This window comes from Portunus trituberculatus, chromosome 25 (genome assembly GCF_017591435.1).
Source record: "Portunus trituberculatus isolate SZX2019 chromosome 25, ASM1759143v1, whole genome shotgun sequence".
NCBI lineage: Eukaryota > Metazoa > Arthropoda > Malacostraca > Decapoda > Portunidae > Portunus > Portunus trituberculatus.
Genome location: NC_059279.1, coordinates 6329810 through 6357787, shown reverse-complemented (window position 1 = coordinate 6357787; position 27978 = coordinate 6329810). Strand labels below are relative to the sequence as shown.

General features: G+C 43.1%; 3 protein-coding genes across 3 annotated transcripts in view; 2 read left to right on the top strand and 1 right to left on the bottom strand.

Moving 5' to 3' along the window:
• Positions 1-27978, bottom strand: part of LOC123508526 — a 48982-nt gene that overhangs the window by 19269 nt on the left and 1735 nt on the right. The window lies entirely within an intron of this gene.
• On the top strand, positions 1903-26707 carry LOC123508525. The gene is made up of 9 exons (XM_045262261.1): positions 1903-1963; positions 2851-2933; positions 4748-4817; positions 21983-22154; positions 24523-24688; positions 24850-24957; positions 25061-25242; positions 25316-26456; positions 26568-26707. The coding sequence occupies exons 1-8, from the start codon at positions 1903-1905 to the stop codon at positions 26454-26456; spliced, it is 1983 nt and encodes a 660-aa protein (XP_045118196.1). The 3' UTR covers positions 26568-26707.
• Positions 26652-27408, top strand: LOC123508718 (gamma-aminobutyric acid receptor subunit beta-like). The gene has a single exon (XM_045262604.1). The coding sequence runs from the start codon at positions 26777-26779 to the stop codon at positions 27278-27280; it is 504 nt and encodes a 167-aa protein (XP_045118539.1). The 5' UTR covers positions 26652-26776; the 3' UTR covers positions 27281-27408.

Below are 27978 nucleotides of genomic sequence, written 5' to 3'. Positions count from 1 at the left end.
TTAAACATACAAATCCTCACCTCGCGTAACCGAACCAAAGGACAGAAACGAATAAATAACACGAGGTCGTCTTCCTTTCACACTCCATTCGCTTTCTTCCTCTTTGATCTGCTTTATTCATGCATTCCTTATTGTGTGTAGTTGGTATTCTTCCTTTATGTGCATCTTGGTCTGATTTCATTCGTGTGTGTGTGTGTGTGTGTGTGTGTGTGTGTGTGTGTGTGTGTGTGTGTGTGTGTGTGTGTGTGTGTGTGTGTGTGTGTGTGTGTGTGTGTGTGTGTGTGTGTGTGTGTGTGTGTGTGTGTGTGTGTGTGTGTGTGTGTGTGTGTGTGTGTGTGTGTGTGTGTGTGTGTGTGTGTGTGTGTGTGTGTGTGTGTGTGTGTGTGTGTGTGTGTGTGTGTGTGTGTGTGTGTGTGTGTGTGTGTGTGTGTGTGTGTGTGTGTGTGTGTGTGTGTGTGTGTTTCTCCATGAATACATAAAGGCTACATCAATTATTAAGTAACCATTGTTGTTTTTCACTTATGACAGGCACGTGGCTATCAACAAACCGCCTCTCAGTGAATAGCCTTTGTGTCCTTTGTAACAGAGGGCAATGTTCGATTATAGTAGTAGTAGTAGTAGTAGTAGTAGTAGTAGTAGTAGTAGTAGTAGTAGTAGTAGTATAGAAGCAATGAACAATGAACAACAACAAAAACAACAATAACAACAATACCACCCAGAATGCAAACAAAAGAGCAAACAAAACATGGCAAATGTTCACCACGGTAGTTCACACATCAGCTGAGAACACTGAGGAACTGAAGAACACAACCATGAAAACTGACACACGTCCTGAGGCACTTCCAAAATATTACCAACTGCTCTTTTTTTGTGTGTGAGAGAGAGAGAGAGAGAGAGAGAGAGAGAGAGAGAGAGAGAGAGAGAGAGAGAGAGAGAGAGAGAGAGAGAGAGAGAGAGAGAGAGAGAGAGAGAGAGAGAGAGAGAGAGAGAGAGAGAGAGAGAGAGAGAACAAATAGATGCCACGCAGGTACGCCAAAGAACGCCTGACTTCTGATCTTTCTAAGATTTTTGATTAGGGCAGAGAAAACTTAGTAGTGTCCAATGCCTCAAAAACTCAATTCCTCCATCTATCAGCTCCACAGCCTTCCAGACAACTATACCTTCTTTAAGAACACTCAACTGTCCCTCTTCTACACTGAATATCCTCGGTTTGTCCTTAACTCATAATCTAAACTGGAAAATTCACATCTCTTGCTAAAACAGCTTCTTTTATGTTAGGTGTTCTGAGGCGTCTCCATCAGTTTTTTCTCGCCCCTCCAACTGTTAACTCTGTACAAGTACCTCATCCGTCCTTGTATGGAGTAATCTTCACATGTTTGGTTTCTTCTTTGTTCTTTCTCTCACCCCTATTCTGTCCAACCACCAAATGCAAGAGTTAACCAGTACTCTCAATCATTCATACCTTTCTCTGGTAAATTCTGGAACTCCCTGTCTACTTCTGTATTTCCATCTTCCTATGACTTGACTTCATTTAAGAGAGAGGTTTCAAGATGTTTGTCCCTGTCTTTTGGATAACTTTATCAGACCTACAAGGAGGTATACAGATAGATAGACAGATAGATACACAGGTTAATTACAAATGAAAAAAAGTATAAAAAAAATTACAAATTAATTATAGAAGACACAGAAACTAAGGCATGTAAATCACGAATGACAACTAAACATACACACACACACACACACACACACACACACACACACACACACACACACACACACACACACACACCAATTCAGGAAAATAAAAGTATCGACTACAAATGGATTACTTGGTGTGCGTTACGTTAGGAGGGAGAGAGAGCTGACTGGAAGGTAAACTGGGAGGGTGGAAGAGGGTGGAGGATGTGGGAAGGTGGAGGAGGTGGGAGAGTGGAGGAAGCAAGAGGGTGGAGAGCAGTGTCCGGTAAGTGTGAGGGTTGCAGCGACAAACTTCACCAATAAGAAAGTGGCAGTGACAGGAGGAGGACGTGGTGTGATATTTGGTGTCAGGTGAGAGTTAGAGTACCTGTGATGTGTTGGCTCAGGTGTGTGGTGGTGCAGGTGTTGTGTGCAGGTGTGTGTAATAGTTTATTGGTGCTTCATGGGTAAGGAGAAGAGTACCTGTGTTATGTTGACTCAGGTGTGTTGTGTGTGTAGGAATTGTTTTACGTAAGTAGGCAGGTATTATTATTATTATTATTATTATTATTATTATTATTATTATTATTATTAAAGGTGTGTGTAATAATATCAGGGTGTTTCGTGCATAAGGAGCGTACCTGTGTTATCCTTTCTCAGGTGTGTTGTGTGTGTAGGTGTTGTCTTTACGTAGGGGTGCAGGTGTGCTTAATAGTATTTGGGAGTTTCATAGGTAAGAAGAATACCTGTGTTGTGTAGACTCAGGTGTGTTGTGTGTGTAGATGTTGTCTTTATGTATGTGTGTTTTTAGTATTTGGATGTTTCATAGGTAAGGAGCGTGTACCTGTATTGTCTCCTCGGGTGTATTGTGTATACAGATGTTGTCTTTAAGTAGAAGTACAGGTGTGTTTAACTCCTTAAATACTAGACACATTTTTACCTTGAGATTTGTGCACGTTTAGGTCATTTCATTGACATTAGGAAGGGTCTATGGAGGACAGGAGATTAATGGCCACAGTTTTCACTACTCTAATCCCCGACATGAGTTTCTGAATCTGTATAAAATCACCAAATAATAAGCAGAATGAATATGGAAATGCGTTATGGTACTAAAGGGATTAATAATATTTGGAAGTTTCATGTTGTCTTCGCTCAGGTGTGTTCTGTGTGCAGGTGTTGTCTTTACTCAGGTGTGCAAGAGTAATGAGATCTGGTGTTTCTGCTCAGGTGTCAAAAGTACAGATGTCTTTTCTAAGGTGTGGTGTGTGCAAGTGTGTGTATTTTTTTTTTTTTTATGTAAGAAGGGAAAGCTAGCTAAGGGCAACAAAAACAAACAAAGAGGCTCAGATAACAAAGAAAAATGCTGTGGTGATGGGAGGTGAATGTGGTGTTGTTTCTGTTAGTGATGAGTTCTGGTAATGAGTGGTGATGTGATGGTGTGGTGAGTTCTAGTGATGAGTGGTATATATGGGTGTGGTGAGCTGATAATCTTTGTGAGTAGTGGTGAGTTCTGGTAATGAGTGGTGATATGTGTGTGTGTGTGGTGTATTCTGGTGACGAGTGGTATTGTGTGTGTGTGTGTGTGTGTGTGTGTGTGTGTGTGTGTGTGTGTGTGTGTGTGTGTGTGTGTGTGTGTGTGTGTGTGTGTGTGTGTGTGTGTGTGTGTGTGGTGTATTCTGGTGATGAGTGGTATATATGGGTGTGGTAAGTTGATCATCTCAGTGAGTGGTGATGGTAATGTTGCGGTGAGTGATGAGTGAGTGATGAGCGAGCGATGAGTGCATTGCTGTTTTAGTGGTATGAATTGATTGTTGAGGTGATGAATATCGTGTTTTTCATCATAATGGGTAACTTAAGTGATGAATGTTTTGTTTTGTGTGATGACTGCCGTAGAAGAACTGCGGTGATGAATAAGCTAGGTTTAGTAGTGATGTGTTAATCTTAGTAGTGTGATGATGGATATTTTTGTTCTTTTAGTTGTATCATAAGTAAATTTAATGAAAAAATTCAGTGTGATGAGTAAGTACATTGCTTTTAATTAAGTCGAATAAATCTTAGAAAGTGGTGAATATTTCCTTACTTGAGTTAACCCCTTCAGTACCATGACGCGTTTCCATCTTCATTCTGCTACTATTTGGTGCTTTCATACAGCTTCAGAAATTTATGTGGGGGATTAAAATAGTGAAAACTGTGGCCATTAATCTCCTGACCTCCATAGACCCTTTCTAATGTCAATAAAATGGCCTAATCTTACCCAAATCTCATGGTGAAAATGTGTCCCAGTACTGAAGAGGTTAGGTTAGGTTAGGTTAGGTTAGGTGTCCCAGTACTGAAGAGGTAAATTACGAGTAAGCATAAATAGTAATGAGTAAACTTCCAGTAACAGTGATGAGTATATTCTGTTGAGTGATGAATGAATGCCTAATGATGAGTGTGATGAGTGTGATGAGTTAGCATGAGGACTTGCGTGATTTGTGGTGATGATAATTGATTTCCTATAGTGATGAGGTGAGTTTGTGATGAGATGAGTTTGTGATGAGTGTGATCCTCCTCATTTCAACTCTACAATGATGAGAGACGTGACTGATATGGTTTTTGTTTCTCTTCACCTCACTTCATGTCACTACAGAGAGAGAGAGAGAGAGAGAGAGAGAGAGAGAGAGAGAGAGAGAGAGAGAGAGAGAGAGGGGGCACTTTCGAAAAATGTTAAATCTTTTCTATGTATATTATGACAAGATAAAAATAAAAGGTGAGAAATTAAAACACACACACACACACACACACACACACACACACACACACACACACACTCACGCTCTCGTTCTCGCTCTCCCTCTTCCTCTCCCTCTTCCTCTCCCCTTCCTCTTCCTCTCCTCTTCCTCTTCCTCTCCATCTCCCTCTCTCTCTCCCTTTCCCTTTCCCTCTCTCTTCCTCTCCCTCTCCCTCCCCTCCTCCACCTACATAAACATGGAACAAACATACACTCCACCAAACAATCCCACTACAATCCACAGCTGTAACATCTGGCCTCCTTACACCACACTCAAGTCTCATCATTCCTCGTTAACAGAGCTGGGAGGTTAATGCATACCTGTACGTGTGGGAGGCAGAGGCGGCGAGGGGCAGTATAACTCTGTGGGGTGACTTAATGAGAATGGAAATTAAATCATGGGAGAGAGAGAGAGAGAGAGAGAGTACTAATACAAAGCTATCCTACCTATTTATGCTATTCCATCAACTTAACACCATCTATTTGTTCACAAGTTCATCAGTGTTCCCTTTATTTATCTCCCAATATACCTTCATTCCTTATCACCTTCATTTATAACATTTACGGAGCTACGAACTGAAAATATATGTGTACTGCTCCACCAAATTATTCCCTATAAATTGACGTCTTTTTGTTGTGTTTTCCTAATGTGTTTTTTTTTTTTTTTCATTACTCTTACTTTTTCCCTCTTCGCTGCTCCTTAATTCGTGTTTTTTTCAATCTCGTTCTTATATTTCCATTTTCTTTTTTTTCATTTCCCCTCCTTTTCTTCATTAATATCATTGTCTTGTGTCCTATTTACGCTTTTTTATTCATATCTTCACTTTTTTCATCCCTTTTCTCCCGTGAACTTTTTTTTTATCTCTTTCATCTTTCTCCTTTCTTCATTTTTCTATCTTGTATCATTTTTGTCTTCCTATGCTCAATTTTTCCTTCTGTTTCTTCTTCATACGCATCTTTTAATGTCGTTCTTGCCTGTCTTCCTTTTTCATCATCTTTTCATGCATTTCATTATCCATAACCCTCACAGACACGCAAACACTTTCAACTCTTCTCACTCTACTAAGATAATCACCCCCACATATCCTCACAAGCATACAGCCTCATACTCCTCATTTCACTAACATAACAGCCTTTAAATTCTATTCCCCTCACAAACAAACATCTTTATCAATCTCAATTCACTAGCAAAATGAACTTCACACACTCTCACAACTCACAATATACTCATTCAGCAACCCCATTCCGTCCAACTCTTTAATACAAGAGTTAGCCAGTACTCTCTATCTCTCTTTCTCTGGAAAACTCTGGAACTCTCTACCAGCTTCTGTATTTCCATCTTCCTACGACTTGACTTCTGTTAAATGAGAGGTTTCAAGACCTTTGTCCCTAAATTCTGGCTAATTCTTCATCAATCTTTAAGGGAACTAGCATTTTAAGTGGGCCTTTTTTATCTTTTTTTTTTAACCCTTCGCTAGTTTCCCTCTTGCATTGAAAAAAAAAACTGCCTCACACTACCAGTACCTTTTCATTCACTAACGTATACTATTCTACCGTTCAAGGATCTCATATTTTCAGTAACATACAAATCTTACTTAGGTCATTTCAAATTACATCGCATCCTTATATACTTTACACCATCACAGTACCTTTTACTTATCAACATACACCGTTGTACCGTTCAAGGAAAGTACTTATCTAGAATCACATATTCGCACCTTCACTAACAAACACACACACACTTAAACCTCACTTCAGTCATTTTCAATAACACCCTATCATCAAATAATTAAATTAGTACTGTGACTTTTTTTTCCTGATACTTTCTTTCCGATCTCCATATAACCTTACGACTTACACCCTTACAGTATCTCTTTCTTACTTTTTTACGTAAGAGGGGACAGCTGGTCAGGGGCAACAAAAAAATAAAAGGCCCACTTAGTTGCTAGTCCCCATAGAGGTCCGATAGAATTAGCAAGATAAATAAATGTCTTGAACCCCCCGGCATCCTCTTAATCCTTTGAGTACCATGCCGCGTTTCTATATTCATTCTGCTTACTATTTGGTGATTTTATCCAGCTTCAGAAATTTATGGGTGGGAGTAAAATAGTGAAGACTGTGACCATTAATCTTCTAACCTCCATAGACCCTTCCTAATGTCAATAAAATGGTTTAATCGTACACAAATCTCAAGGAAAAAAATGTGTCCCAGTACTGACGGTGGTTAAAGAAAGTCAAGCAATAGAAAGTTGGAAATGCAAACACAGGCAGGGAGTTCCAGAGTTTACTTTACTAACCTAGCCCTTAATATTACCACACCAAGGACATTACGTATCTAGAACACCTGCATCATACCTTCAGTAGCACACCCTTAAGCCCACTTCAGTCATTTGCCCACCCTTACATCACAACACACACATACAACCCCACAAATGGAAACCCTCACACTGTCCTTTCATATGCAGGTATTAAAGCATGCAAGGACTGACAGCTAAGCGAGGAGGGGAGAGGATGGTCACCAGCGAAACACATGCAACAGCTCAGTCACAAGAGGTTTGAGAGAGAGATGGCAAAGTTAAGCCAGCCAACAGATTGCTTCCTCCTGCTCATCCTCCTCATCCTCCTCCTCTTCCTTCTCCTTGGTGATTCGAGGGTAACGTTTGTGAATGGTATGTGTTGTAGTGGTAGTGGTAGTAGTAGTAGTAGTAGTAGTAGTAGTAGTAGTAGTAGTAGTAGTAGTAGTAGTAGTAGTAGTAGTAGTAGTAGTTCTCCCAAGTAAATAGAAAATAAAGAAACAATGTAAAATTCTCTCTCTCTCTCTCTCTCTCTCTCTCTCTCTCTCTCTCTCTCTCTCTCTCTCTCTCTCTCTCAAGAACAACCCCATGAATTGTGCACATGCAAAGTGAACGCGTGCATTAACAAAGGCATGTGGGATGAAAGACGCACGGATGAGGAAAGAAATTTAATTATAATATGAACCACTGAAAAACAAGCGCGTGGATGATGATGAACACACGCACACGCACGGCGCACACACACACACACACACACACACACACACACACACACACACACACACACACACACACACACACACACAAATCCCAAGCGTGACAAACATACACACAATAAAACACGTACAAACACGCCAAGGAATTGAAAAAAACACATACTTACCTACACACACACACACACACACACACACACACACACACACACACACGCTTACTTCGCACCCTCCCCCCTAACACACAAACACACACGCGCACACAAACACACACACACACACACACACACACACACACACACACACGCTTACCTCCCCCACCCAAACACACACACACACACACCAAAACACGCACATATTTCTACACTTCTAGTTAACAAGGTGATAAATTTCCATGCAGGTGAGGCGAGACGGTAAACACAAATTAACTGCATGAGAGGGTTACCTGCAAGAAGGAGATGAATAGGTAGCAAGTAAGTGAAAGGGCGAGGAAGAAATGATAGACAGGTATGAGAGGCGAGACAGGAACATGAGGTGAAAGATAGATAGAGAAGAAAAACGAGTGAATACGAGAATTAGAAGCATATAGAAATAAACCTCCTCGTCGAGAGAGAGAGAGAGAGAGAGAGAGAGAGAGAGAGAGAGAGAGAGAGAGAGAGAGAGATAGGATAAAAGGAAGATCAGAACCAGCGTTAATATGTACGTTTTTAATGGCTACGTTTCGACACGACTTGTATCATTTTGTATAGATGGTACCAAACCGTAGCTAATTAAAATGTACCTATTAACGCTGGTCCTGATCTTCATTTCACGCCTACGCTTTCCACGTGAGAAATCCATCGCTGAAAATAGAATACAGTGGAACCATGCGTGCTTCGGGGTCCGAGGGATCTCCAAATGCACGGGTTCGAATCCTGTCCACGGTCCGAGTGTAGGTTGGGCTTCCTCACTCGGGGCAACGGTTTCCTAGCGGGTGAGCTTTGAGATAGGAGGTGCCATAAAAAGTATCCCCTTTAGCCCAGAAATTCTCGTGAAAAGCCCACATGGTATAAATGAAAAAATAAATAAATAAAATAAAATAAAATATAGAGGAAAAATGAGTAGAAGAAATTTTATACTATATTGACAAAAAAAATATTGAACAAGAGAATGGTCACACATTAAGACGATGTTGACAAGGAGAACGCTCAAGTGGCGGCACAAGAGAATATAAAAAACTTCACACGACATTGACGAAAAGATACTGAAAGCTTTAAGACATCTTCATGAAAATATAGAAATGTCTACTAAAATATGTTCAAAAAGAGACAACACAAAAGCTTCATTGGGAAAAAAAAAAGTCTTGACTCAATTCCACTTTGAGTTAAGGAAGCCATTAAGAATTAAAATCCGCGCGTGTGGCTGAAGTGCTGAGGGTCATGTGAGCGCTACAGAGGCAAGGTAAGAGCAAGAACACGTACATAATTAACTCTCCTGAACCGGACATTCCCTAGCGAGAGTTGTGGCCGAGTAAAGAAATTGTTATAATGGAAGGACCAGCAATAGATTGTGTCTGTGTGGGACAAATGTACGAGAAATTACATAAAAGGTGGAATTCTTAATATTTTACCTGTATTGGAAGGACACAAGGCACGCTACAGGTATTATTCATTATACAGGTGATTAAGAAAGCATCCATTAGTTCAGGACAGCAATATAAAGTGTCTGAGTGGGGTAAATGTACGAGAAATGGTATAAAAGGTGAAATTCCTAACATTTCACCTATAATGAGCGGATACAAGGCACGCTACAGGTGTTATTCATTACACACGTGAATAAGAAAGACATGCATTAATTTCCTTCACTACTAAGGGGTTCTTGTCAGGTGAATAAAGTGACCTTGGACAAATACAAATGTGATTTCTTTTCAGCACTGGCAAGAAAGTTGTTGGTGGAGTTTCTCGGTGTGTGGGATTTGGTTTGAGCTTCGTTAAATTTCAAAGGCTTACTGAGATCAATGGCAGCAGTGTTGATACATGAAACGTTAATAAGATGATAGTTAACTGTCGAACGATAATATTCACCTTAACTTATTCAAACTTCTATAAATAAGATGATAGTTAATAGTTAAACGACACAATTTTACCTTTACTTACTTCAAACTTCACAAAAATAGCAAATAAAGTAAAAAATTATATCTAATAGTTCAAAAGACTTCATTTACCTTTACCTACATTAGACTCAAAACATAATAGTAATTGATAATCAAACAATGAAAACACAGTAATAACATTTAATAGCGAAACAACATTCGTTACCTTTACTTATCTCAGACACCAAATAGAAAAGATAATAACAAATAAAATAACGAAGTCTTTGTTGTTGTTGTTGTTGTTGTTGTTGTTGTTGTTGTTGTTGTTGTTGTTGTTGTTGGATCGCATTTTTACCGTGAGTTTGGGTATGATTAGACGATTTTATTTACATTAGGAAGAATCAACGGAGGTCAGATGATTAATGGCCAGAATCTTCCCAATTTCAATCTCCACATAAGTTTCTGAAGCTGTATAGAATTGCCAAATTGTAAGCAGAATGAATATGATAACGCGTCATAGCACTGAATAGGTTAATATACTAATAAGGGACAGGACAGTGCCTCGTCACGAAAGATTCTAGGCAACATTTCGGCGCCGTTACCCAGAGTGTCTTCCTACCCTCATATCGTAACCAGGATTGAAACCCAAGCGCTTGAATCCTTAATCCCCAAAAGCAAGAACGGTACCACTGCACCACGACACCCAAAAAATGAGAGTAATAACGTTTTAATGGACGTCGATTGCTTTAAGATAGTGTGGGGAGGACTTAAGAGAGGGGGAGGGCGTAGGGAGCGAAATTTACCGACTTTTGAGATCTTTTGACATATTATAGTCTGTGTTGCTATATATTTAACAATGTCTCTTATACTGTCCTACCTGTTTTTTTTTTTTTTTTTGTGGAAGAGTGGAAAGTTGACCAAGAGCAAAAATGAATTAAAAAAAAAAAGACACAATTAGAATGACTCCGTGCAATTCCGAGAGGGCTTTTTTTACTTTTTTTTTTATATGCCTTTGACCAGCTTTCCCCTTATACATAAAAAAAAAAAACTGGCAGAACAAAGCATAAGAGACATTGTGGCGTAGTGATTAAGGTGCTAACCGTGAGATCGGGCAGACGTCCACGCGTAGGTTCGAATTCCACCAAGTACCGCTTTGAAACTTTGCCATTTGTCGAGTGGTTTGAAGTTACCTACATGTCACCATGATACCCAGATTCTAGGTGGTTACACCAAAGATGCGCTTGGGTGGTGATATGGCCCCTAATATGGGTACCACTATAAATAAAATTGTCTGCGCCACTAATGGGTGGAAGCTTAACAGGTCTTCCCACACATACTCTTCAGGTTACCTACAGGTGCTATAGACCACTTCATAAAAACAAAATAAGACTATAATATTTCAATGTCTCGGAAGTCGGTAAATTTCGCTCGCTACGCCCTCTCCCTCTCTTAATATGTCCTCCCCACACTGTTTTAAAGCAAACGACGTCCATTAAAATGTTATTGTTCTCATCTTTTTGGGTGCCGTGGTGCAGCGCTACCGTTCGGGATTAATGTCTTGGAATCTCCCTCTTAAATGAGTTCAGGTCATAGAAAGATGGAAATACAGAAGCAGCCAGGGAATTCTAAAGTTTACGAGAGAAAGGGATGATTGATTGACAGTAATGGTTGACTCTTACATTAAAGAGGTGGACAGAATAAGGATGAAAGAAAGAAGGTCTTGATATAACAGTAGTAGAATTGTATAAATGAAATTGTTGTGTGTGTTACGACAAATCACAACGAAGGAGGTACAAATGAGACTATATCCCTCTCAGTCTCAAAAGTGAGGGAGACTTTATCAAACTTCCCCCTCAATCGACACCCATGAACATTTTAACCCCTTCAGTAGCATGACGCATTTTAATATTCCTTTTGGTTACTATTTGGTGATTTCATACAGCTTCAGAAACTTATGAGGGATTGAAATAGTGAAGACTGGCCAACAATCTTCCGACCTCCATAAATCCTTGCTAACGTCCATAAAATCGTCAAATCACACCCAAACTCATGGTAAAAAAAAGCGTCCCAGTACTGAAAGAGTTAGAAGCTAAACAGTATACCTTTTGATTCCCTAAATAATGTAAAACCACACCTACTGGCAGCTATACAGGTAAGCACAGGTATTTGGCTACTAAATCATCCATAATTCAGGTAACTAAGGTTTAATATCAAGGTTAAACTGCAAAACCACCTCTATTCCCCGTGGCCATAAAAGTGATTGATTGGTGACTTAAATTTACCTGAGTCCAAGTTTACCTGAGTTTATCTTCCTGTCTTGCAGGTAAAAATTGAGCGAATTGGAATTTTCTTCAGTTTTGCTTCACTCCTTCGATTTGTCCACGATATTCCAGGAGCTTTGTGGAGTTACTTCAGTCCAGTGTGTTGGTGGTGGTGGTGGTGGTGGTGGTGGTGGTGGTGGTGGTGGTGGTGGTGGTGGTGGTGGGGTTCGTGGTGGTGGTGGTGGTATGACAGTAAGAGCTCGTTGTGGTTGTGGTTAGTAGTAGTAGTAGTAGTAGTAGTAGTAGTAGTAGTAGTAGTAGTAGTAGTAGTAGTAGTAGTAGTAGTAGTAGTAGTAGTAGTAGTAGTAGTAGTAGTAGCAGCAGCAGCAGTAGCAGCAGCAGTAGCAGTAGCAGTAGAAGTAGCAGTAGCAGTAGTAACAATAAGAAAAGCAACGAAAGAACAAGAATTGAAGAAAACACAATAGTGGCATCAATAACAATACCACCACCACCACCACCACCACCACCACCACCACCACCACCACCACCACCACCACCACCACCACCTAGGACGAACAATAACAAAAGATCCACACCTCGTAAAAATACCACAAGAGTACGACCGATCAAACCACTAACACATAACAGGGACCACAAAACAACACTACCACCACAATCACCACCTCTCACGCTAGGTCCACATTCACCACCACCACCACCACCACCACCACCGTGATAGCACAGTAACTCCTCAAAGACCAGAAACAAGAGGAATGAATAAAGGAATGAATACAAATAAGGGCACTTCAGGTTGTATAGAGCGATTCCACGTGTCCTTCTTGTGTTCCTCCTGCCGGGATATTGAAGCGAAGGGCGGGATGGAGATGGAGGATGAGATGAGAGGATGAGGATGAGGATGAGGATGAGGTGGTGGTGGTGGTGGTGGTTGGGTGGGACGGGAAGATTATGTTATGTTAGAGAGAGAGAGAGAGAGAGAGAGAGAGAGAGAGAGAGAGAGAGAGAGAGAGAGAGAGAGAGAGAGAGAGAGAGAGAGAAATACCACATATCAAACATTAAAACACACTCACACACACACACACACACACACACACACACACACACACACACACCATCATTACAATATCAATAAACTAATATCGAAGGAGAAGATACTGACACTGCTGATGATGACACTGACACTGACACTGATACTGATACTGATACATTTAGCGGCCCGGGCCAATGGCGTTATACCTACATTCAACACAAATCAAATGGCTAAATAATAAGACTAGATCAATGACGTTAAGACTTTCACACACGTTCTAAATAATACAGTCTTAACCACCAACGAAAGCAAACTGGGACTACTCTATCAATAAATACAACTAACTAATAAATGAAAACAAATTATAAAGTACACGATCGATAAATTACTTTTCTTGATTTTGTTTTGATATGCTTTACAAGAAGGGCCGTCTTTCACATCCTCCGGGAGTTGGTTTCGCTGTTTTACTCATCTGTATGTCACTTGTCTTTGAGCATGTGAGAGAGAGAGAGAGAGAGAGAGAGAGAGAGAGAGAGAGAGAGAGAGAGAGAGAGAGAGAGAGAGAGAGAGAGACAGACAGACAGACAGACAGACAGACAGACAGACAGACAGACAGACAGACAGACAGACAGACACACCCACCCACCCACACACACACACACACACACACACACACACACACACACACACACACACACACACACACACACACACACACACACACACAGAGAGAGAGAGGAGGAGGAGGAGGAGGAGGAGGAGGAGGAAGAGGAAGAGGAGGAGGAGGAGGAGGAGGAGGAGGAGGAGGAGGAGGAGGAGGAGGAGGAGGAGGAGGAGGAGGAGGAGGAGGAGGAGGAGGAGGAGGAGGAGGAGGAGGAGAGGAAGAGGAAGAGGAAGAGGAAGAGGAAGAGGAAGAGGAAAAGGAAGAGGAAGAGGAAGAGGAGGAGGAGGAGGAGGAGGAAACAGCAGCAGACCTATTGGTCTTTTCAAGGCTGCTTGGTAACTACTTCTATCAATAGGGAAGAGAGACAGGACAGTACAGACGGCAGCTCCTCCCCACCCACCACTTTGTCCAGCTTTCGCTGGCATAGAAAAATAGTTGGGAAAAGCACCATGCAGTATGGAAAAACTGCCATGGAATTTTCACAGGAAAGGATGAAAGGAGATCCTACTATTCACCCCACGCTGAACTTTACTTGTCTATCTGAAAAGAAGACAACAAAACATCAATAACAACAATATCGTGTTTAATTATTCGGACAAGAAGAGAGCCTGCTGGGGTGAAGCTTTAAATATATTTCTATTTTACTTTTGAATGATGCCACAAAAGTGCTGTTTATAATTAAGAAAGGAAGCTTATTCCAGATATTAATAATTCTATCAAAGAAAAGTGCTTTGCCTCGTGGGGTTTAAAGCGTTTGGGTGTAATCTTAAATCAATTATTCCTTCTCATGTTAGAATGATCAATGATAAAATATTTATTTGCATCAAGGTTGTTATATCCTTTAAAATTTTTCTAAACTTCAATTAGGTCTCCTCTTATCCTGCGCTTTGTTAAACTGAATAAATTTCATGCTTCCAGTCGTTCCTCATACGGTCTATTTCTCAATCTTAGAATCATTTTAGTCACTCTACGTTGTATCTTTTCCAGTTTTTCAATGTCTTTTCTGTAATATGGTGACCAAAACTGCACATGATATTCAAGCTGGGGACGCACCAGTGAGTTATATAAAGGAAGGATAACTTTTTCCTGATTTAAATTCAAAGCAGGAGGAGGAGGAGGAGGAGGAGGAGGAGGAGGAGGAGGAGGAGGAGGAGGAGGAGGAGGAGGAGGAGGAGGAGGAAGAAGAAGAGGAAGATGAAGAGTAGGAGAAGGAGGAGGAGAAGATAGTGTGTGAAGAATAATGTTATTGGAAAGAAAATATAGAGAAAGAAAGGGTGTGTGTGTGTGTGTGTGTGTGTGTGTGTGTGTGTGTGCGCGAGTGTGGTCACAGATGTTCGTTGTGCATATTTCATTGTTGTTTCGTTCGTTTCGGAAAGGTATCGAGCACCATTACCTTTGGCACTGACTGATGGCTGGCACTGGCACTGAGTAGAACGTCCCGTGGTGAGTGTGGTGCCTTTCTTGTGACTCTTTTCAACTCCCCTTTCTCCTCCTCCTCCTCCACCTCTTCTCCCTTCTCTTCTTCTTGCCATTTCTTCTTCCTCCTCCTTTCTTCTTCTTCTTCTTCTTCTTCTTCTTCTTCTTCTTCTTCTTCTTCTTCTTCTTCTTCTTCTTCTTCTTCTTCTTCTTCCTCCTCCTCCTCCTCCTCCTCCTCCTCCTCCTCCTCCTCCTCCTCCTCCTCCTCCTCTTCCACCTCCACCTCCACCTCCTCCTCCTCCTCCTCCTCCTCCTCCTCCTCCTCCTCCTCCTCCTCCTCCTCCTCCTCCTCCTCCTCTTCCTCTTCCTCTTCCTCCTCCTCCTCCTCCTCCTCCTCCTCCTCCTCCTCCTCCTCCTCCTCCTCCTCCTCCTCTTCCTCCTCTTCCTCCTCTTCCTCCTCCTCCCTCCTCTTCCTCTTCCTCTTCCTCTTCCTCCTCATCCTTCTTCTTCTTCTTCTTCTTCTTCTTCTTCTTCTTCTTCTTCTTCTTCTTCTTCTTCTTCTTCTTCTTCTTCTTCTTCTTCTTCTTCTTCTTCTTCTTCTTCTTCTTCTTCTTCTTCTTCTTCTCCTCCTCCTCCTCCTCCTCCTCCTCCTCCTCCTCCTATCGTGCCTACCATAAATGTTTGACATATCAAAACGAGGGTGACAAACTTGAATATGACAGACTTCGGCGCGAATCAAAGAAGCTCATTAAACAAAGCAAGAAAAACCTTGAAATGTATATTGCAAGCGTCACCAAATCCAATCCCAAGGAATTTTACAGTTATGTTCGGAAGAAAAAAGTTATTACATCCCACATTAACCAGATCTACTTAGACAACGGTAATCTTGCCACTGAAGAAACTCAGAATTGCAGACACACTAAATGATTATTTTGCTTCAGTCTTTACAAAGGAAAACATTCACATAATCCCTGAACCACCCCCTATGCTCCATAACCTAACCCCTTTTAGTGTCTGTGATTTTCAAGAAGACGAAATAATTAAAGTAAATGATAAAATGAAAACTGACAAAAGTCCCGGCCCAGACTGTATTGCACCACGTGTCTTGAAAGAAGCTAAATTTCCAATATGTAAACCCCTTTCATTGCTATTCACCAAGTCACTCATGTGTGGTAAGGTTCCCAGGGATTGGAAGTTAGCAAACGTAACCCCCATACATAAGAAAGGCGACAAATCACTCCCATGTAACTACAGACCCATCAGCCTCACATCTGTGGTATGCAAATTAATGGAAACTGCAATTCGCAATAACTTAGTCTACTTTCTGGAAGTAAATTATTTAATCAATGACTCACAGCACGGCTTTCCAAACAGACGTTCTTGTCTGACTAATCTGCTTGACTTCTTTAATGATGTTTTCACCATGTACGACGAAACAAAGGCAGTAGATGTTGTGTATCTAGATTTTCAAAAACTTTTGACTAAGTTCCCCATAAGCGGCTGCTAGGTAAATTGAATTCACATGGTGTAGATGGAATACTTCTCAAATGGCTTGAAGACTGGCTTTCTGAGAGAAAACAGCGCGTTGTTTTAAATGGTAAATTTTCAAAATGGAGAAAAGTTTTAAGCGGTGTACCACAGGGATCTGTGCTCGGTCCGGTTCTTTTCCTTATTTATGTTAATGATATCGATGAGGGCCTCACCTGTAAAGTAAGTAAGTTTGCTGATGATACTAAAATAATGAATAAAGTAGTCACGTCGGAGGATAAAAGAAAACTACAATCAGATCTCGACCGCTTAGCCACTTGGTCAGACAAGTGGCAGATGAGCTTCAATGTAGATAAATGTAAAGTGTTGCACATTGGTAGCAATAATGATCATACTGATTACTCAATGAACGGTTCCGAGCTTCTTAAGGTTGATGAGGAAAAAGACTTAGGCGTCATAATTACTTCAGACCTCAAGTCAAGTAAACACTGGTGGGAAGTAGTTAAAACAGCAAACAAATTGGTTGGGTTTATCGGTAGGACTTTTCAATTTAAATCAGAAGGGGTTATTCTCACATTGTTTAATGCACTCGTCCGACCTCATCTTGAGTACTGTGTCCAGTTCTGGTCACCCCATTATAGGAAAGATATAGACAACCTGGAGAGAGTCCAAAGAAGAGTCACCAAGTTGATCCCACGACTGCGAAACAAGCCTTACGAGGAGCGCTTGAGGGAACTCAACTTGTTCAGTTTAGAGAAGCGGCGAATGCGAGGAGATTTGATTGAACTATTTAAAATGTTCCGGGGCTTTGATAACGTAAATGTAAACAACTATCTCACCATTGACAGCTCCAACACCACTAGAAATAATGGCTACAAGATTACAGGTAAACGTTTCAGATCAGATGAGGCTAAACATTATTTCTTCAATAGAATTGTAAATGTCTGGAACTCTCTCCCAGCACATGTTGTCCGTAGCAATACAATAGAAACTTTTAAAAAAAGGTTGGACATTCACCTCGCATTAACCCCTCAAGTGACGTACTTTGCGCCTACATAAGATATCCTTTTTTTTTTCTAGCTACTGTACTGGATAGTATCACTTCTTCAATCTTTCCTATCACATCTTTGACTTTCTCTCTCCCTGTGGCCTCTTTTCTTCTTCCTTGAACCCTGATGTCCTTCAGTCTATAACTCGTAGAATCTGTAGTGGTAGCATAGGCACACAGACAGCCTCGTTAGGCCCAGTACGGCTGTTGATGTCTGTTCCTTCCTTTGTATTCCTTTGTATTTCTCCTCCTCCTCCTCCTCCTCCTCCTCCTCCTCCTCCTCCTCCTCCTCCTCCTCCTCCTCCTCCTCCTCGTCCTAGTCCTCGTTTTCCTCCTCCTCCTCCTCTTCCTATTCTTGGCTTCCTTTGTGACTTTGTATATATCTTGTAACGCTTTTGAACTCCTCCTCTTCATTTACTTGCCTCCTCCTCCTCCTCCTCCTCCTCCTCCTCCTCCTCCTCCTCCTCCTCCTCCTCCTCCTCCTCTTCTTCTTCTTCTCCTCGGCTCCTTTTGTGACTTTGCATTTATAAGGTCACTTTTTTATCATCTATTTTTCGTCGATTTTGTAATTTTTATTTTCGTGATTCATTTTTTTAAGATATCTATCCTTCCTTCCTCCTTTACTCTTCTTATTCTGCTCTCTCTTCTTCCTCCTTTTCTGCTGCTTCTTCTTCTTCTTCTTCTTCTTCTTCTTCTTCTTCTCCTTCCTTCTCGTCTTCTTCTCTCTGCTCTTTTTCCTCCTCTTATTCTATCTCTTCTTCTTCCCCTTCTTTTTCTCATTTTCCTCTGTCTACTATATTCTTCCTCATTTTTCCCCTCTTATTTTATCGCCTATTCCTCCTCCTCCTCCTCCTCCTCCTCCTCCTCCTCCTCCTCCTCGACATTTTCTTTCCATTCCCTTTGGTGAAATGACGTATTTTCTTTCACTCTCACTCTCTCTTCTTCGTTACCTTTCCCATTACCTTCCTCTAAACTGGCACACTTTTCTTCACCTCCTTCTCCTCTTCCCTTTTTGCAACTCTTTTATTACCTTCCCTCACGCACTTCCCTTTTATCTCTTTCCTCTTTTATCTCCTTCTAATTCTTGTATTTTTCTTCAGACACGTTATTTTTTTCTTTAATTTCTCTATTTTTTCTTCCTTTTGCGATTTCCCTTCCCTTTACAAAGACAGTACCCTTTATTTCCTACTCTTTGTCTTCCTTTGTAACTCCCTCTACCCGTATCTAAAGTTTATGACAAAGATATACAGTCAAGATCAAGAATGGAAGTTATTTCGTTCCCAGTAACTCAATTTAACTTAAGCTATTGGTGAAATGATACAGTGCCTTAACTCTCTCACTCTCTCTCTCTATCTATCTATCTATCTATCTATCTATCTGTTTGTCCGTCCTTTCTCCTTTAAAGCGTGCACACATCAATTTACACAAGTGACAGTATACGTCAAGCTACATTGGGCTTAAAAAGTAACAACGCTCTCTTTACAACTTCCTCACCTCCCAAAGTTACGACACGTATAGTGGTGAAAGCGTGAAGCGATGAGTTGATACACGTAGCTGCAGGTGTCACACTGGATGTATAGAGTCAATGTAAGAAGTTAGAGTTGTATCCAAGTTTGTATTGACTTTCGTGGGGAGAATCAATTTTTCATTTATTTATTCATGTATAGCGGAGGAAGTTTCAATGACAAAATAAAGAATAAGGTTAGAAAAAGGAATAGAGAAAGATTCAGGTGACAAAAAAAAGGAATAGAGGAAGATTCAGGTGACAAAAAAAAAGGAATAGAGGAAGATTCAGGTGACAAAAAAAAAGGAATAGAGGAAGATTCAGGTGACAAAAAAGCAATAAAAGAAGATTCAGGTCAAGAAGAAAACAAGAACAAGATCAAGAATAAGGAACTGAAAAATTTGGTAATGATAAATCGAATGGAAGAATGTGAAAAATAAAAAATAAAAACAGTAAATAGAGTTAATCATGTTTTTTTTATTTATTTCGTTTTTTTATGAGAAAGAGAAAAGACTCAAGGCAAAAAAAAATAGGGCAATTAAAAAAAATATTGTAATAACGCCCTCTTCAGTAAAAGAAAACGGAGGAAAAAAAATGAGTCAACCACACGTTTTCTTCCTACTAGGCGAAGGAGGTAGACTAAGAAAAAAAGAACATGGAGAGGGAAAAAAAATCTAGTAATATTCTCTCCAGTTAAATAGAAAACGAGGGAAAAAAAAAGCAAACTACAAAATAGATCAATGAATAAATAAATAGAAAATAATCAAACAGAAAAAAATAAAGGTTTGGGAACGAAAATGAAAAAAAAAAACTAGCAATGATCTCTATAATGGAATAAAACGAAGGAAAAATAAAACAAAGAACCAACCATAAAAAATAGATAAATGAATGAATAAAACGAATAAGTGGATAGATAAATGAATAATAAAATAATGAAAGTAAGGGAAAGATTAGGATAAAAGACCAAGCAATGATATCCAAAATAAAATCAAATGAAAATAAAACAAAAAGATAACCAACCACAAAACACATAAACAAATAGGCGAAAAATCAATAATGAAAGAAAAATAACCGAGAAAGAAGAAAGAAAAATAGTAATAGTAAATAATATAATAAAACGAGGAAAAACAAGAAAAATAGTAATAATAGTAAATAATAAAATAAAACGAGAAAAAAAACAGGTAAAGAGACAACAAATGTTCTTAATAACTGAAGAAAAATAATTAGAGAGAGAGAGAGAGAGAGAGAGAGAGAGAGAGAGAGAGAGAGAGAGACATAGACAGAGACAAACGGAGAAGGAGGATTCAGAAATAAAAAAAAAAACATCAAAACCAGAGACTGAAAAAAATGACAATCTCTCCATTAAAAAAAAAAAAAAAATACGAGGGACACCAAAACAGCCAAACACATTCCAAGAACACCAAAAACAAGGACAGAAAAAGAAAAAAGAAAATAACTCTCTCTCTCTCTCTCTCTCTCTCTCTCTCTCTCTCTCTCTCTCTCTCTCTCTCTCTCTCTCTGGTAGTAAACAAAGAACTAATGCAAGTATAGAGGCGCCTTGCATTTTTCTCCATTGAACATCTGGCAACTCAGAAATCGATTTACATCAAACTCACATCTTCTTAAAAGCTTTCAATGTCTCTACGAATTATTACTTCACGAGAGCCGAGTGTAAATCATGGAAGAAACTAAACAACGGAGAGAGAGAGAGAGAGAGAGAGAGAGAGAGAGAGAGAGAGAGAGAGAGAGAGAGAGAGAGAGAGAGAGAGAGAGAGAGAGAGAGAGAGAGAGAGAGAGAGAGACAAACAGATAAATAGAGACAGACAGATAGACAGACACACACACACACACACACACACACACACACACACACACACACACACACACACACACATAGAAAGGTAGACAGACAGCTAGACAAACGGACAGACACACACAGACACACACAGACAGACAGACAGACAGAAAAGTTAGTAAGAGCTTCGTGATGAAATAAAGAGTAAGGAAGAAGAATAATTAAAGAGAGAGAGAGAGAGAGAGAGAGAGAGAGAGAGAGAGAGAGAGAGAGAGAGAGAGAGAGAGAGAGAGAGAGAGAGAGAGAGAGAGAGAGAAAACACTCCTACCCCATAAATCAAACACTGCCTTGTATTCCACTCAACACTCAATTTCAAAACAGATTGGATCCGTAACCACTCGACTACTCCACCACTCCACCACTCCACTACTCCACCACTCCACCACTCCACTACTCCACCACCACTACTCCACCACTCCACTACTCCACCACTCCACCACTCCACCACCACCACCACTCCACCACCACCACTCCACTCCACCACTCCACTACTCCACTACTCCACCACTCCACCACTCCACCACTCCACTACTCCACCACCACTACTCCACCACTCCACTACTCCACCACTCCACCACTCCACCACCCCATCACTCCACCACCACCACTCCATTACTCCACTACTCCACCACTCCACTACTCCACCACTCCACTACTCCACCACTCCACTACTCCACCACCACCACTCCATTACTCCACTACTCCACCACTCCACCACTCCACCACTCCACCACTCCACCACTCCACCACTCCACCACTCACACTCCACCACTCCACCACCACCACTCCACCACTCCACCACTCCACCACTCCATCACTCCACCACTCCACCACTCCACCACTCCACCACTCCACCACTCCACCACTCCACCACTCCACCACTCCACCACCACCACTCCACTACTCCACCACTCCACCACTCCACCACTCCACCACTCCACCACTCCACCACCACCACTCCACCACTCCACCACTTCATCACTCCACCACTCCACCACTCCACCACTCCACTACTCCACCACTCCACCACTCCACCACTCCACCACTCCACCACTCCACCACTCCACCACTACCACTCCACCACTCCACTCCATTACTCCACTACTCCACTCCACCACTCCACCACCCCATCACTCCACTACTCCACTGTGCACACTCCCTCTCTCCCAACAGGTGAGAGCGAGCAGGGCGGGCAGGGAGGGCAGGGAGAGCAAGGAGAGGGCATCAAGGTGTTCAGTCTACAGAGGGAGGCGACGAAGAAGACAACAGATGATGTGTTTCTCCGGTACAACTTCTCCCGTGACGCCAGAACAACTGACGCCTTGACTCTGTGTTACTGGGTCAGGTGAGAGAGAGAGAGAGAGAGAGAGAGAGAGAGAGAGAGAGAGAGAGAGAGAGAGAGAGAGAGAGAGAGAGAGAGAGAGAGAAAAGAGCAGCAGTTGGTTTTTGTTCAGTGAAGTTCTTAAAAGTTAGTTAGTGGTGAAGTTCAGAGTGGTGATGACTGACTGACTGACTGACTGACTGCTTGATTGACTGAATGACTGACCGACTGCTTGATTGACTGACTGACTGACTACCTGTGTGATTAATTGGGTGATTAACCTGACCTCCGAGCTGACTGACTTGACTGACCGACTGACTGACCGACTGACTGACTAACCTGAATGACCGACTTATTAACCGACTAACTGACTGACTGACTGATTAACCTGGATTGGCTAACTGACCGACCGACTGACTGACTGACTGACATAAATGACAGAGTGACTAACTGACAGACTGACTGACTGACTGACTGACCTGAATGACCGACTGATTAACTGACTAACTGATTAACTGAATGACTGACTGATTAACTTGAATGACCAACTGAGAAACTGATTGACTAACTGACCGACTATCTGACTAACTGAATAAATTGACTGACTTGTCTTACTAACTTGACTGACTGAATGATTGACTGACTAACTAGACGACTTCACTGATTTACTTAATTTATCGAGTAACAACTGACTGACTTGACTGACTGGCTGACTAACTGAATAAATTGACTGACTTCCTTTACTAACTTGACAGACTGACTGATTGACTGACTAACTGGATGACTTCACTGATTTACGTAACATAATGACTGACTAACAACTGAATGACAACAGATTGACCTAACTAACTAACTAACTAACTAACTAACTGACTGACTGACTAACAAACTGAATACCTAACGAGTGAAAAAAAAAGGCTGAAAACTATCGACTGACTGACCAACTGGCTGACTGACTGACTAAACGAACAACAAAACTGGAAAACAATCACTGCCCAACCAACACACTAACTCACGGCTACTTGAAGGGGTGAATCAATATAAATGCAAATGAACGAATGAATACATGAACAAGTGAATAATAACACCACACTAAGTGAAATTAAATAAGCATGACAAAAGAATAATCACGACGACAAAAACTAACAGAGAGAGAGAGAGAGAGAGAGAGAGAGAGAGAGAGATTAATTATCTCTCTTTAATTACAGGTTCGTCTTGTTTGTGGAGAATAACATACACTTCTCCTACATCACCTATCGTGACAGCATTACCGTAGGTGAAGACACGGAGAGAGAGAGAGAGAGAGAGAGAGAGAGAGAGAGAGAGAGAGAGAGAGAGAGAGAGAGAGAGAGAGAGAGAGAAGACGCAATCAAAATTTAACATCTAAGACGCACACACACACACACACACACACACACACACACACACACACACACACACACACACACACACACACACGCACGCACACACACACACACACACACACACACACACACACACACACACACACACACACACGAGTTAAGGATCCTAATACACGTCAATGGAAAATATCCGATAATTTGCAGCCAAACACGTCACTTAGGCGATGATTTGTAATTCGTAATGGAAACTCGATGTGATTTCTCAAATACACTAAATAGCTTGAGACTTCATTAACAGACCTTCAAGGTTGTGATGTTTGCCCGTGTGTGTGTGTGTGTGTGTAATTCACCTCGGTCGCCTGCTGGTCACCCAGCCAGTCTTCCCAATTACGGAGCGAGCTCAGAGCTCATAAACCGATCTTCGGGTAGGACTGAGACCACATCAACACAAAACACACACCTGGAAAGCGAGACCACAACCCCTGAGTTACATCCCGAACCTATTTACTGCTAGGTGAACAGGGGCTACACATTAAGAGGCTTGCCCATTTGCCTCGCCGCTTACCGGGACTCGAACCGGGGCCTCTCGATTGTGAGTCGAGCGTGCTAACCACTACACTACGCGGTGTGTGTAATTCACCTAGGTCGCCTGCTGGTCACCCAGCCAGTCTTCCCAATTACGGAACGAGCTCAGAGCTCATAGACCGATCTTCGGGTATGACTGAGACCACATCAATACAAAACACACACCGGGAAAGCGAGGCCACAACCCCTCGAGTTACATCCCGTACCTATTTACTGCTAGGTGAACAGGGGCCACACATTAAGAGGCTTGCCCATTTGCCTCGCCGCACCGGGACTCGAACCCAGGCCTCTCGATTGTGAGTCGAGCGTGCTAACCACTACACTACGAGGTGTGTGTGTGTGTGTGTGTGTGTGTGTGTGTGTGTGTGTGTGTGTGTGTGTTCATTGTTGCTTCCTCCTTCAGGTCACCGCGAGGACGATTTCTTCCTGTGGTCCTTCGACAGTGAGGCGGAGTGGCCGCTGCCTGGCGTGGTGGTGCCCGAGGTTTGGTATCACGCCTGCCACCTCCTCGACGCCCGCAGCTACACCTTCTACTGGCAGGCAAGGCAAGTCCCTCCCCAACAGTCAGCACGGCAGCCTCCTCCCGTCAACACTCACGCCCAACACGAGGTGCCTTCCTTGGCCGCCTCCTCTCCCATCACCATCACATGTAAAGTTTCTTGCCCTCCACTGCCATCACTGTAGTCACTTCATACTTGATGCCCACTACTCGTCCTCCAGCAGCGGAGGACACGTGGACGTCTTGGAGTATCATGCCTGTTTCTCCACAGGAGGAGTACCGCGGCAGGCCGCACGGCAGGTGGCCTTTCCTCATGAACGGCACGGTGATCCTGGGCCAGGAGCAGGATGACGTGGGCGGCAACTTCGACGCTACACAGGTAAGGGTCGGACGGACCGGGCAGTGCAGGGAGGCGGTGTTCGGCGGTGCGGGAATGACAGGCGGCAGTAACCACCATCCACCTTTCACTGTGCGGCCTCCAGGTGACGCGGGGCGACATCACACAGGTGTACATGTGGGGTCGCCTGTTGGAGCCTGCTGCCGTACGCCGCCTGGCTTCCTGCGGCACGCCCGATGCACAGGACGTGCTCTTCTCCACAGACACCTCGCAGGTGGAGGTGTTCGGTGGCGTAGAGAGTCGGCTGCCGCCCTCCAGCTTGTGCAGGTGAGGCTGGGACACGGTGAGCTTCTAAAAACAGAAATGATCGCATTAAACTCATGACCGCTTCTCTCTTCAGAGACCAACCCTTCTACGCCATCCTGCCCGAGGAGAGAAGCCTACAGGCGTCGCTGGCGGTGTGCCAGGCGATGGACGGCAAACTGGTTCTGCCCACCTCTGAAAGTGAGAACGCGCGCCTCACGCAGCAGATGGTGCCCTTCAGCGACGTGTGCGTGCCCACAGCAGTGTGGAAGCTGTGGCTGGGTGCGCGGCTCACGGCGGCAGGGTGGAGCACAATCCCAGCCGGTGCGCCGCTCACATATCACAACTTCCGGCCGGCCATCAACATCAACAGCTCCGTGTTTGGCTGCGCCGAGCTGCGCCTCGATGGTTACTGGGAGCCAGACTATTGCAAGTCCAAGCGCTGCACCGCCTGCAGCTTTGTGCGCACCAGCTACCTCCACTTCCGCGGGCTGTGTTTTGACAAGGAGCTGGAGGCCAGGTTTAGGGTGGTGGGGTCGCCAGAGCGGCGGCCTGTGTTTTGGAGTCACCAGGGTCTGCTGATCGTCTGGCGCGACAATCTCAGCAGGTGGCAGATGGAGGACCCCAACATCAACGCCACGCTGCTGTGGAGACTCGGGGTGGGCAGCGACTACCCGCTGGGGCGGCAACGATGGCGCCTGGCGCGGGAGATGTGCGGCCAGCAGGAGGGCCACACGCTGCACGCCAGCCTGTCCCGCTGTGCTGCTGAGGAGTTCACTTGCTCCACCGGGGAGTGCATCGCGCCGCACCTGCGCTGCAACTTCCACTACGACTGCCCGGACAACAGCGACGAGGTGAGCTGCACTATGGTGGAGGCGAGCAACGACGCGCTACTCAAGCAGGTCCCGCCGCCGCCGCTGAAGTCCTTTGAGGGCGACATCCTGCAGCTGGAGTCGTCCATAACTCTGACGCGAGTGGCAGCCGTGGACGACCTCAACATGGCCATCACGTTGGAGTTCAAGCTGACCCTGACGTGGAGCGACCATCGGGTCAACTTCCGGCACCTGGGCGGGACAAGGCAGGGAGTGATGCTGACTGAGGAGGACTCCGGGCGGTTGTGGCGGCCGCTGCTGCGGGTCGCCAACCTGGACGGTGGCAGGCTGGAGGAGCTGGGGCGGCGCTTCCTGGCACAAGCCGTCGCTCCGCCAACGCGCCCACCTTCAATGACGTCAACATAGGTAGGTTCTTGAAGATCACTGAACACCTGTAACCCTTACGCTCACCGCAGCACCAAGGCGGAAGGGAGTCCTGCCTCCTTGTCTGTACTGCTGTCTTCTCTTCTCCCACAGACCCAGTGTTCGAGGGGAGGCACGTTCGTCTGCACCTGACGCAGCAGTTCCTGGCGCGGGTGGCGTGCTACCTGGAGCTGTACTCGTACCCGTTCGACCAGCAGCGGTGCGCCGTGGAGGTGCAGCTGGCGCCGGAGTCTGGTGGCGGGGCGGCGGTGCGGTTCTCCCCCAAGACGAAGGTGAGGTACACGGGGCCCGAGACGCTGGCCATGTACACGGTGAAGCACGTGGATCGCGTGGAGGCTGCCGAGAACAGCCTGAGGGTGGAGTTTGAGCTGCACCGGCGGCAGGGCGTCATCATGCTGTCCACCTTCCTGCCGTCAGGACTGCTGCTGTTGGTGAGCTGGGCCACGCTGTTCGTGCAGGTGACAGCGCTCAACGTGCGCGCCATCATGTCCCTCACCACACTGCTGGTGCTGTACACACTCTTCTCCAACATGTCCAACTCGCTGCCCGCCACCGCCTCCATCAAGCTCATCGACGTGTGGTTCTTCTTCATTATCTTCCTGCTCTTCACCAACATCGTGGTGCACATCTGCGTGCGTCCCACCCCACCGCCCAAGAAGGACGTGTCCACCTTCCTGCCGGCGCAGCCACAGATACCCAGGGAGCCCGAGCCACCCAGACTCCTGCGCTGGTACAGGCTGGTCGTTCTGCCCGTGCTGGTGGGCCTCTTCAACCTCACCTTCTGGGTGGTGGTGTTCATCCAGTGACACACCCGCGGAAACACACTCTTCCCCCGCCTCTCTCTCTCTCTCTCTCTCTCTCTCTCTCTCTCTCTCTCTCTCTCTCTCTCTCTCTCTGACCACTGTGTGTCATAAGTATGTGAATCAAGTACAAGTTTCGTGTCTCAGTACCGTCTAATGCATCATATATATATATATATATATATATATATATATATATATATATATATATATATATATATATATATATATATATATATATATCAAAATAAAATAATGTTTGTAGACAACTCCTTATTGACACTAACCTTCAACTCCCTGAAGGCACCAAGGGAACAAATCACAGCAGCAGCAAGCGTAATGAGCTTAACAACAACAATAAATGATAATGATAGCAGTAATAATAATAATAATAATAATAATAATAATAATAATAATAATAATAATAATAATAATGATAATAATAATAATAATAATAATAATAATAATAATAATAATAATAATATATTAATAATGATAATAAAAATATCGATAATAATAATAATAAGAAGAAGAAGAAAAAGAAAAGAAAAGAAGAATAATAATAATAATAATAATAATAATAATAATAATAATAATAATAATAATAATAATAATAATAATAATAATAATAATAATAATAATAATAATAATAATAACAATAATAATAATAGTAATAATATATTAATAATGATAATAATAAAAAT

What these genes read in the sequence shown, in the direction of transcription:
- LOC123508525 (XM_045262261.1), top strand. Translation starts at nt 1,903, where the DNA reads ATGTGGGAAGGTGGAGGAGGTGGGAGAGTGGAGGAAGCAAGAGGGTGG. An exon ending in ACTCTGTGTTACTGGGTCAG is followed by an intron (nt 22,155 to 24,522) that starts GTGAGAGAGAGA and finishes GTCCTTCGACAG; the next exon opens with TGAGGCGGAGTGGCCGCTGC. An exon ending in GCAACTTCGACGCTACACAG is followed by an intron (nt 24,958 to 25,060) that starts GTAAGGGTCGGA and finishes TGCGGCCTCCAG; the next exon opens with GTGACGCGGGGCGACATCAC.
- LOC123508718 (XM_045262604.1), top strand. Translation starts at nt 26,777, where the DNA reads ATGTACACGGTGAAGCACGTGGATCGCGTGGAGGCTGCCGAGAACAGC.